This window comes from Gobio gobio (assembly GCF_949357685.1).
Source record: "Gobio gobio genome assembly, chromosome: 8".
Classification (NCBI taxonomy): domain Eukaryota; kingdom Metazoa; phylum Chordata; class Actinopteri; order Cypriniformes; family Gobionidae; genus Gobio; species Gobio gobio.
Window position 1 is genome coordinate 14,430,102 of NC_137114.1, and position 11,976 is coordinate 14,442,077.

General features: G+C 39.4%; 1 protein-coding gene across 1 annotated transcript; it reads left to right on the forward strand.

The window, feature by feature from the left end:
• Window positions 1-9,462: 9,462 nt before the first annotated feature.
• LOC307130300 (olfactory receptor 51I2-like) lies at window positions 9,463-10,380 on the forward strand (the record flags this gene model as incomplete). Its single annotated transcript, XM_079823268.1, has 1 exon — window positions 9,463-10,380. The coding sequence occupies one exon, from the start codon at window positions 9,463-9,465 to the stop codon at window positions 10,378-10,380; it is 918 nt and encodes a 305-aa protein (XP_079679394.1).
• Between the last annotated feature and the right edge of the window lie 1,596 nt (window positions 10,381-11,976).

The following is an 11,976-nucleotide window of genomic DNA, read 5'->3' on the forward strand; positions in this document are numbered from 1 at the left end:
AGTCTAACTACTCTTCCATTGAAAAGGAGGCGTTGGCTTTATTGTTGTCATTGCAACATTTTGAAGTCTATGTCGGGTCTTCTTCGTATCCTGTGGTGGTTTATACCAATCACAATCCTCTCACATTCCTGGGTCGTATATACAACCAAAACCAAAGGCTAATGCGATGAGCTCTAGTGGTTCAAGATTATAATATTGAGATTCGGCACAAGAAGGGAGTGGATGTGGTCGCGGATGCCCTTTCGAGGGTGTAACTCCTGTGAGGGGTAATTCTGTGTACAAACATTATAATTTCCATAATGTTGGATTGCAAGGGTGGGGGTGTTACATGATTTAGTTTCCCTCCCCCTTTTATTATTGGTTGCTGTGTTTCTCCCCTTTGCTATGTTTTGGTTGTCTTGTTTTCCTGTTCTCCCGTCGCTCGGTTGTAGGTGCTGTGTTTGGTTGCTTCTCGAGATCATTCGTCGTGATGGACCTGGAAATTGGCCAATCATCAACTGTGCTTCACGATAAAGGACACATGGTGGAACGGAAGATTTTTTTGTTTTAGTCAGTGACGTTTAGTTATGGCGTGTTGAGCGCTGTATATTTCTTTTTGTTGTGGCGGGGATTGTTTAGTAACGGGCTTTGGTTTTGTTGTTTTGTTTATTTAGCACTGCTCGTTTTCCTTCTCTCTGTGGTCTGGTTCAATTTATTATATCTTGTTTTTCTTTTTATTTCTTTCTGCTTGGTTGTATATAGCTGTAAATATGGGTTGGTTTATGTTTTCCTTGGTATAAATGATCTGTCTGTGTAAATAAAGTGAAGCACTTATCGTTACCGCTACCTCGTTTGTCCCTGGTTTATTCCTCCTCAGTTACTCCCCAGAGACCAGAATTAAAGAGTGTTGACATTTATATTATGTGAATCAGTCCTACCTCTATGCCAACATGAGATGTAACATCTTGGTGGTAAGAGGAAGGACCGTGTAGATCCGCTCTGACGGTCAAACAAAGTAGAGATAGCCCTGGTGTTCCTGTCCAGGAAGATTTGTCTGTAAGGGTAATGTTTAAATGCAGTTATCTGACAAATATTTTTATTGAGTACTCCCTCCAGTGCGAGGAAGACCCGTTTAGATCTGCTCTGATGGGTAAAACATCCAGAGAACGCCCTCAAGCCAAGAAGATTTGTCTGCAAGGGTACTGTCTAAACGCAGTTACCTGACAAATATTTTTAAAGTAAAGAAGTTCTCTTCCACTCCCGATAGGAGTCTGGAGTTTATTTTTATTTATTTTAATTAGGGGCCAAGCACCGAAGGTGCGAAGGCACCTATTGAAACCGTTCCCGTCTTTTTTTCTTCCGCCATGGGAGTCTATGGCAGCCCATAGAACCGTATGGTAAAAAGTTGTGAAATTTGGCACACTAATAGAGGACGGTCTGGTATGTCACCATGGCAATTTTGGTGTCTCTATCTCAATCCCTCTAGCGCCACCACCTGTCCAAATGTGTACTCATGTTTATGCTAATAACTTTTGAACCGTAAGGGCTAGAAACGAAATCCCTTTTTCCTCTAATTTCTGAGCTCATGCCAATTCGATTGCACCCTATGACGTCATTTTCTGTCTTGGATATTTCCCTGCCATTTTCAATTAACCGAAAAACCTACTTTTGCGAACTCGTCCTAGACGGTTCATCCAATTTGCACGAAAATTGAACCAGATCATCTTCAGACAATATTGACAAAAAATCTAGCAAATCAAGTTGATTCGTCAAATTGTTTCCGATAAACGCGCAAACAAATTTTACGTAGCGCTTGCAAAAACAGACGTAAGGCTGTATCTCCGCAACACTTTATCGTATTCAGACCAAACTTGCTACATGTCAGCACAAGCACGTCTTGAGGCAACCTGCAGCGTTTCGGCGCAGCGCCACCTACTGGTCCGGAGATACGAAAAATGGATATGTTTGCTTTTTTTGCTGAACCGTTTGTCCAAAAATCATAAAAGTGGTCTCGTTAGATTCGGGACGTCATGCCGAGTCGACTGATATCCAATTTTACCATATCGGCCATTTTGGCCATCTTGAATTATGTGTTAAAATGCTGTATTTCATCAACGCATGAACACATTGTTACGAAACTCGGTATGGGTCATCACCACGATACCCTGAAGTAGCCCAACAAGTTTCGAAACAGCGCCACCTAGTGGAGATTTTTTGTAAAAATGCTTAGAACTTTGGGTGGGGTTGACTTATTTTCACGAGACTCATCTCCTTAGACTCCTGAATCGTTGCCGAGTCCAACGATACCACACTTGCCAGGTTTCGCTGTATGGTTTGTGCACCGTTGTAATTTAGCTCTTAAAACTTTTTTGCCGATATCTTCGAAACCGCTAGTCCGATCGAGACGAAACCAGCGTCAGAAGTTCGGAAACATAGGTCGTTAGGCACGGTCGCAGACCCAAATGTCAAAATATTGATAGTAAGGGGTAGTAAAATCCAATCAAAGCCAGGTGTAAGGCTGAAACCCTATTGTAACTGTTAATTTTCCCATGATGCATCATTCTCCAGCTAAAACTGATCGGGCAGACCAAACCGTAAGTCGTAGAGACATGAAACTTTCGGGGCTGGTAGTACTCACTACGACTAATGACGTCACCAAAGCCCGCCCCGATCGGCCTGACGGGGGCGCTACAGCGATCAAAAGTACGAAACGGCGATCAAAAGTACAAAACGGCTCATAACTCCTCAACCGTAAGGCGTAGCCTCGAGTGCCTTATATCGCTGGAATCCTTGGCTCAAGACGGACAAAATGCATGCCTCGGGCATGCCCTTCAGGCGCCAAATTTGAGATAATTTTAGTTTTTTGTAAAACCTACTTTTGCAAATTACTCCCAGGTTATTTGCCTCATCGGAACCAAACCACTGCAGAAATTTTCTCTGGAGAGTGAATATCAATAATTATAAAAAAAACAACAACATTTTGATTCATAGTTACTAAGGGGAGCCAAAATGTTTGATGTGACTGGGACCTATTTTACTAAAATGGTTATAACTTGTGAACGGAATGAGATATTTTCACCAAATTCAGGTCACATGTGTGTGAGCTCAGTCTGAGATCACATGAAAAAAATCGCAACAATTGACCACTTAGTGGTGCTATAACAGGGGAAAACACATGAAAATGGCAACATATGCACCCAAACATTAGTCAGATGAAAATGGGAATTCATTGTCTTCGTCCAGGGTGCCATGATAGTCTATGAGGACACTGGTGTATCTAAAAAAAACTCGGAGAAATTTCAAGCCAGCGTTTTTCACAGCATTCACATCCTTAGACTCCTGAATCCATGCCGAGTCCAATGATACCAAACATGCTAGGTTTCACCTTATGGTTTGTGAAAAGGTGTACTTTAGCACCTAAAAAACCTTTGCGAATGTCTCCGAGACAGTTAGTCCAATCAAAAAACCACAACAGGAAATTCGGAAACATAGGTCAATAGCTAGACAATAATGACCAAAAGCCAATATTTTGGAAGGAAGTGGCAAAAAAAAAAATTCCAATCAATGCAGCCCATTCACTCATAAATATTAATTGGCTATAACTTTAAAATAAAATGAGATATTTACAACAAATTTGACACATATATTTATGGGCACACTTTGAGGACACCTAAAAAAAAAAAAAGCAGAGATGTGTTATAACTGTAAAAAAAAAACATATTTTTCCATAGTTAAATTGCCTGTATTGCTGTGAATGCTCTTTCCGATCTATGATCTAAGTTTATTTGTTTATTTGGATCCCCATTAGCCAGTACCTAGGCAGTGACTACACTTCATGAGGTCACAGAAAGTAAAAACTACAAAACTACATTAAAGCTGCAAGAGCAATGAAAGGGATCTCGCACCTGTGCAACCACCACCTTGGGGCTTTAGGAACACAGAGCACGGTGGCCAATATGCATTTAAGTATATAAAAATAGGAGGTATAAACCCGTCCCCAGCACGACGACTCCAATCTATCGAATAATCTTACGAATATCTATTTATCTAATATGACTTCTGAACTGTAATGTTGCCAGAATTATAATCATACACTGTTTGGGAGAACTGGCACCCAAACTGGTTTCTCCCAAGGTTTTTTTTTCTCCTTTCTGGCTATGAAGCAGTTTTGGTTCCTTGCCACTGTTGCCTTTGGCTTGCTCAGTTGGGGACACCTAAATTTCAACTATATTACCGTTCTGCCCGCATTGACACTATATGAAAAGTATTAGCTGGATAGTTAGATAGTCGGATAGTTAACACTGTGAAGCTGCTTTGAAACAATTGGACTTGTTGAAAGCGCTATTTAAATAAAGGTGACTTGACTTGACCAGCTGGTGGCACTATGACTAACTAAAATTTTGCAGAAACATCAGACTTTGTCAGGATGCCACAGACACGTTGTTCAACAAAACTCAAGATCTTTGAAATTTAACATCACTAAGGCTTAAGATTAGACTGACCAAATATGATTCTGGTTCAGTCTTAATGAGGAGTTAATCACAGTTTACTTTTGCCCACAGGTGGCACTATAACTGACTAAATATTGGCATGTAGACCGCCATCGGTGCTCGGGCCCTAATTAAATCAACAACAATAAAATGAAACATACAAATCCCATTAAATGTTCCTTCCTTTAAAAACTCATTTTACTTCTTAAAATGTGTAATATCTGATAGTAAATCATTCAATATTTTCATTCCTCCAGATATTATAGTCCATTGTTGTCCAGTGGTTTTCAAAACAAAATACATGACATTCTGTGCACAGTTTAAAACAGGAGGAAGATCATTTGTAAAATAATGATGGTAATAATAGTCCTTAACAACTTCCTTGAGGAACACCACATTGCTCTTTTAAATCTGAATAACTTCCATAATAACATAAACATTGTCACATATTAAACAGATAACTTTTAAACCAATGCACACAGTAAGAAGTACATTTCTGACATTTCAATTTATCCAGCAATAATTTATGATCCATTACATAAAATGCTGAGCTAAAATCTAACGATACAGCTTCTACTAAGTTATTGTCATCAATTTGTGCTCATACTACTCCCTAATATTGATCTGTAATTCATATTTAGACATTATAAAATCACTATTATAACATTTACAATCACATTTTGTAAAATGCATCACTTCCTTTCTATTGAAGTATTGGTATTGACAATTGTGCCACATGATGAGTAATGTGAAACCTGAAAAAGACTTGCAGTAAACATTTAGTTTCCACCATATATTTCACATATCTGTATCTACAACAAAATGTGTGTTTGTGTGTGTGAGCATCTTTAGTCTGTATAAAATATTATTGTTTAAGCCTATTGTTTAAGTATTATTGTTTAAGTATTCATTTTCCGCCATATTTTGTGGTCTCAGTAATACATTTTAGGTTGACATAGGCTTGACAAAACTCAGTATGGGTCATCACCACGATGCCCTGAGGTAGCCTGAGTAGTTTTGAAACAGCGCCACCTAGTGGAGATTTCCCCCCCTCAAATGCTTATAACTTTGGGTGTGGTTAACTTGTTTTCATAGGAGTAACTTTTTTTGTCTCCTGAATCCTTGCCAAGTCCAACAATACCAGACTTGCCAGGTTTTGCGCATTGTTTGGGCAGCGTGGTAACTTAGCGCTAAAAAAAGTTACAGGATATCTTCGAAACTGCTAGACTGACCAAGACGAAACCAGCGTCAGAAGTTCTGAAACATAGGTCGATAGCCAAGTGTTAATACCAAATGTCAAAATATTGACAGTAAGGGGGAGTAAAATCCAATCAAAGTCAGGTGTCAGTCATTTTTCATGTGTTTTTTCATATAAATGTCTATAACTCCAAAACAAAATGAGATATTTTCACCAAAATCGACACACACATGTATGGGCTCACTCCGAGGACACATAAAAAAATGGTAGGATTGTGCCTCTTGGTGGCGCTATAATAGAACAAAACATGAAATTTCCATTGACTACAATGCAGAATTATGATATAAAATGCTATACTTTACAAATGAATTGGTGTATCATTACGAAACTTGGTTTGTGCCATCAACACCATGCCTTTAAGCTACTTAAAAGGTTTCAAAACAGCACCGCCATGTGGTCCATACTTATAATGAAAAGAACTCTTGAGGCTATATCTCTGCAATGACATATAGACACTATATTGACACCAAACTTTGCATGTGTCATTGTTCCCTTATTCTGACCACACCACATCAATTTCGTAACTGTGCCACCTATTGGTTGAAAGTGATAAATCATTAAATCAATATTATTGACTGTATTTATCATTTTACAGCCATTTTGCCTAAAATCACCTTAATAGGTCTTTAATTGCTCATTGCTGCCGTTGATCTGACATTGCCAGCATTTTTGGCATGTCTTGTCTTCTTCTTTGCGCTTGGCCCCGGTATTGCTGCTTGCAGCTATATTTCCTATTATAACTGTTTTAATTATACTTTTTACTTTTATTTTTTATTTTTATTATTTTGTTAAGGCTGTCTGGGTGGAAGAGGTTGAGAGATGGGAGCGCAATATATCGAAATCCCTCCGGCGCGAGGACGATCTGTTTAGATCTGCTCTGACGGATAGATCTGTAGAGATAGCCCTGGTGGTTCAGTCCAGGAAGATCTAGGGTAAAGTTTAAATGCAAAGTTACCTGACAAATATTTTTTACGTAAACCTGACTCTCCATTTTCTTCTACTCCAGATAGGGGTTATACTATATATTTTTATTTTATTTTATTCACTTACGAATGTTTTAATTTCCTTTCTGTAAAGCACTTTGAATTGCCACTGTGTATGAAATGTGCTATACAAACAAAACTTGCCTTGCCTTGCTCATGTGTCATGTTTGCTTGCTTGTCCATTCGCGATCGTCGTATTGTCATTCACTTCAGCGATGATAAAGACCCGTTCATTTCCACACCGTATAAGCCTGGAGTGTCTAAACCTCCTCACTGTCTGTTTCAAGCATCAGCTCCCAAAGTGTGTCCGAAAAGTAAGATAATATACTCCTAATATGTTTGTTTACTTTGGTTCCTCTTTTCGTGATCGATATAACCCTCTAATCTCGTCATAATTGTAATATGTTCGTTAGCTGGTCTGTCGTGCTCGTACTATCGAGTTGTTCAAGATAACGGTGTTTCTGTTTTTGGGATGGAAGGGATGACTTTTTCATGGAACATTCGACCTGGATTACCATAGTAACACACATTGCTTTCACTTATTGATGACATCATACCCTCTGCCGGCTAGTCGTTGCCTGGGTTACGTATGTGTGGGGCTGAGCTATCAAAATAGGGGCATGTTTGTCGGTTACCAGAAAACGTCTCGGTTACGTATGTGGGGGAGGGAACGGAGAAGTACGTTAGTGACTAACGAAGGGGGGTTTCGCCTAGAAGCCAATTACCTTCGAGGTGTTTAACAGCGCCCAATGGCGTGCCAATGCCATGGGCATGCGGAATTTGCATGCGTAACTCCGCCCCACCTCGTGGGTATATAAGGAAGTACGCTAGCAACATCGCATTATGTATCTGCTGCGGAGCCAAGATCTGAACTCCACGTTACAGCAGCACAGCTGACGTGGCAGAGGAACGTACGTCTCCGTTCCCTCCTCCGATCTCTGGGGGCTCAGGGATGGGAGTGTTAATTCTTTCATTGACCAAATTAGGGTGCTGCTAACCCAGGGGCCAGCAGCTGAACGAAGGATTCTCCCCCGGCCCTCCACCGGGGGAAGGAGTGGTCCTGCTACCATCTCCTGGAAAGAATTTCCCATCCCTGAGCCGTCCGTCTCAGGAACGCCGCTTGGCCTGGCGCTTAGCGGGGCGCTGTGCTGTGCTTCCTCCGCGACCCGGCCTGGGTGATGGCTGCTGCTTGGGCCGGGCGGGAGGGGCGGGAGCCTTAGGAGGGCGTCCTCGGCGGCGAGCAGGCTGAGGCGACTGTGCCGGCGGCTAGGTGGAGGCAGCAGCTGGCCGCCGGGGCAGTATATGTTTTATAGCCTCAGTCTGCTTCTGGGCGGTTGAAAACTGTTGGGCAAAGTTTTCAACCGCGCCGCCGAAGAGGCTTTGGAGGGGTGCTTAGGATCACCACGCCATGTTGAAGCGCTCTGAGGACACAGTTGCATCGCAACAGAACGTTCAACCGGGGGGACCCCAGTGTACCCTTTGGCCGCGGCCCCATCAAGGGTGAAAAAGGCGGAGAAGACTGCAGACCGGTCATGGGAAGACAACGGGGACTTCCAGGACCGGGCAATCTCCTCATGCAGCTCGGGAAAGAAAGGTATTGGGGGCGGGGACTGACGTGAGTCAGCGCGGGTCCCCAAAAACCAATCATCGAGCCGCGAGCGTTCGGGACAGGGTGGAGGGTTCCACTCTAACCCTAGACTCGCGGCTGCCCGAGACAACATGGCTGTCAGCTCTGGGTACGACTCGGGCAATGCTGGCGCGCCCGAAGGCGGCAGCACAGCCGAGTCATCATCCTCAGAGGACTCGAGCCCACCTTGTGATGCGGTGACCGACATCGCATCATCCTCTGGAGCACCAAACGAAATGCGAGATTTCAGAGCTGAAAACTTCCTTGTTAGTCAAAGAAAAGCTTGTATAGACACCAGGCCCAGCAAAAAAGAAAAAAATATAAAATAAATAATTAAAAATGAAAAATTACGCAATTTTCTCAACTTTTTGTTCAAAACGTTTTTTTATTAAACTTACCCACATTCAATTGTTGATACAAAAAAACATTTTATTTTTTTCTTTGAAGTAGAAGCTCTGTTCTTTCTTTTGATATATTGCATGTTCAGATATTCATGCAACAAAATATTCTAAGGGCCATGAAAGTTTTGTGAAATATATTTAAAAAAACTTCGGCAACTTTAAAAAAAAGAATGCTGGCGGGGAAGGAGTAAATAATTATTTGCAGTGGAAAGTTTGGAAAACACTAGAGGTAGAATTATGCTCAGTTTATATGCTCAATTTGTTTATGTTTTACATATTCATTTATGTTTCCAGTGAAATTTCAGGGGACTTCAGAGGCCACAACAGGCCTCCTGAGACAATTAGATACTATAAAAGCACTAGCACGCACTGATGACTCCACAGTCCCACTAAATCAGAGCCCATCATTACCTGCCATGACGGTCATTTGAGAGTATACAACAGAAGGTATCTAATAATTCTAATTCAAATAGAATTAGTTCGTAATATAAAAAACAACAACTGTTTCTTAGACTGTGTTGAATTATTACTGTGCTAGCCATTTATTTAATTGAATGATTATTATATTATTAAGACTTTACATTTAAGGTCACATTACATGGTAGGACACTGTGGCTAAAAGCTTCTAAGTTGATTGTATGTTTATTTATTTATGGTTAAAAACCATATGGACTTTGTTTGCTCTCTTCCTCAGGTCAATGAAAGTATTCCTTGTGTAAGGAAAATGGGAAATGGAACATATTTTTACTTAATGTTGTTTGAAAATATTGGGTGCGTAAAATATGCTTTCTTCACTATGGCGTTTATTTTTTACTGTGCTGTCATATACTTTAATGTCCTTATTATTCTTGTGATATTTATGGAAAAGACATTGCACCAGCCCATGTATATTCTGATTTCATGCTTGTCCATCAACTCTGTATATGGTACAGCTGGCTTTTTCCCAAGGTTACTGACAGACTTGCTGTCTGATGCACACTCAATCTCCTTTGAAGCATGTCTTGTACAGAGTTTTGTCATTTACTCATATGCAGCTTTTGAGCTTACTATATTAATGCTAATGGCAATCGATAGGTTTGTTGCAATCAGCAAACCTTTGCATTACAACAACATAATTACCACACGGTTTCTAACTGTTTCAATATTTATAGCATGGCTTTATCCAGCGATTTTTGTTGGTATTAGTGCTCTTTTGACTTCCAGGCTGACAATCTGTGGGAACAAATTGTTAAAGGTGTACTGCCACAACTATGAAATTGTCAAACTCTCATGTGTGAACAATACTATTAATAATATTTATGGCCTGATTGTTACGATCACGACAATTTTTATCCCTTTGAGTTTTATATTTTACACCTATATCAGAATTATTATAATTTGTCAAAGAAGCACACAAAAGTTCAGGAGCAAAGCATATCAAACTTGTATTCCACACATGGTAATCCTTTTAAATTTCTCAGTTGGTATTTTTTTAGAGCTCACTTTGAGTCGATTTGTGATTGGGGAACTTCCTATAGCGCTAACTGTTGCCATTTCTCTTGAATTTATTGTTATACCACCCTTTGTAAACCCTATTGTTTATGCTCTAAAACTTCCTGATATCCGCAAAAAACTTTGGCATCTTATAAAAGCCTCCAAATAGCCTGCTTTGTCTCTGTTGTAATACTGTTACACAGAAAACCAAGTTTGAAGAAATTTAAAGATAATCATATAGCATTTATAGCTATATACACTAAATGTGACAGTTTTCACCTCTCCGAATTCTATACAGATTTTCTTTAAATGACCTCCTCAGGAAATATATATAGGCCCTATATATTTATTTATTTATTTTTTTTTGTGAAAAACTTCTATGAAAATCTTCAATTAAATCTTTTAAAAATAATATTAGAGTCTGTAAATTCTTTATAATTGTATTGTCTAAAAAAAATAATACTAATAATAATTGTCTGTTTTTTAAACTGGTAAATTATTTTAATATTTTGTTGTTCTGCATGTGAAGCATATTGTCAGACTGAATTAGGCTTTTTATATATAAATAAGGATTTAGGAATCAGTTGAGTGATTCAAATAATATCTGTTAAAATGCTTTATATCAAATAATTACAAATAGTGATATTTGGTGTAGTTATACCTATTGTCAATAGAAAAGATAATAAAATAAAAGTGATTCCATGCTTATACACACACACACACACACACACACACACACACACACACACACACACACACACACACACACACACACACACACACACACACACACACACACACACACACACACACACACACACACACACACACACACACACACACACACTTCTTTACTTAACATACACATAAATTGTAAGAATATGACTAATACTGATGAATAAACAGTATACATATAAGGTAAGGCTATTAAATTGCAGTCCCAAACAAATTTTTGTCAATACATTAAAGTTGGTAAGTTTGATTGAGCCGCCAGTCATTTAAAGCTGCAGTCCATAACTTTTTTTTTCTTTTTCTCAAATTTTACAAAATGTATATAATGAGCGAGTACATCATGAATCCATTTTCCATACTGTGTTTTTGTCTTATCCTGAATCACTATGTGTTTATATTCAGACTATTTTAGACCGGTCGGGTCGCCACATGTTAGTACACAATACTGCATTTTTGGGTGAACTATCCCTTTAATGATTATCAGTTTTGTTTAAGGTAATTAAAGCAACAGTTTGTCAATAACGGAAGAATATGTACAAGTATGGTATTTGGGGTAAAAGGCCCCCTGCTGTTCGGACTAAAGACACAATAATTAACATGATAAACAGCTGTCTGACTTTTCCATTTGTTGACATGACATGGTTTGATTCAGATGGTTAATGATTCAGGAATGGTTTGAGGAGCACAACAACGAGTTCGAGGTGTTGACTTGGCCTCCAAATTCTCCAGATCTCAATCCAATCGAGCATCTGTGGGATGTGCTGAACAAACAAGTCCGATGATTATTCATTTTCTCACACCCCTTCACATATGGGCTTCGTAAAGTAAAGTGTCTTACCAAATTAATTACTAAATAGTTAACAATAAATCAATATATTGTTTTATGTGAATTAGCAGGCACAATGATTGTCACATCAGTTTGAAGCAAAAACTCTAGGCAACAACACCCATTAGTCAAAAGTCTTGTGGACACAGGGTGAATTCAGGGTGATTGGGACTCTTTTTCCCATTGAGATGACTTGGAAAAAGTGTC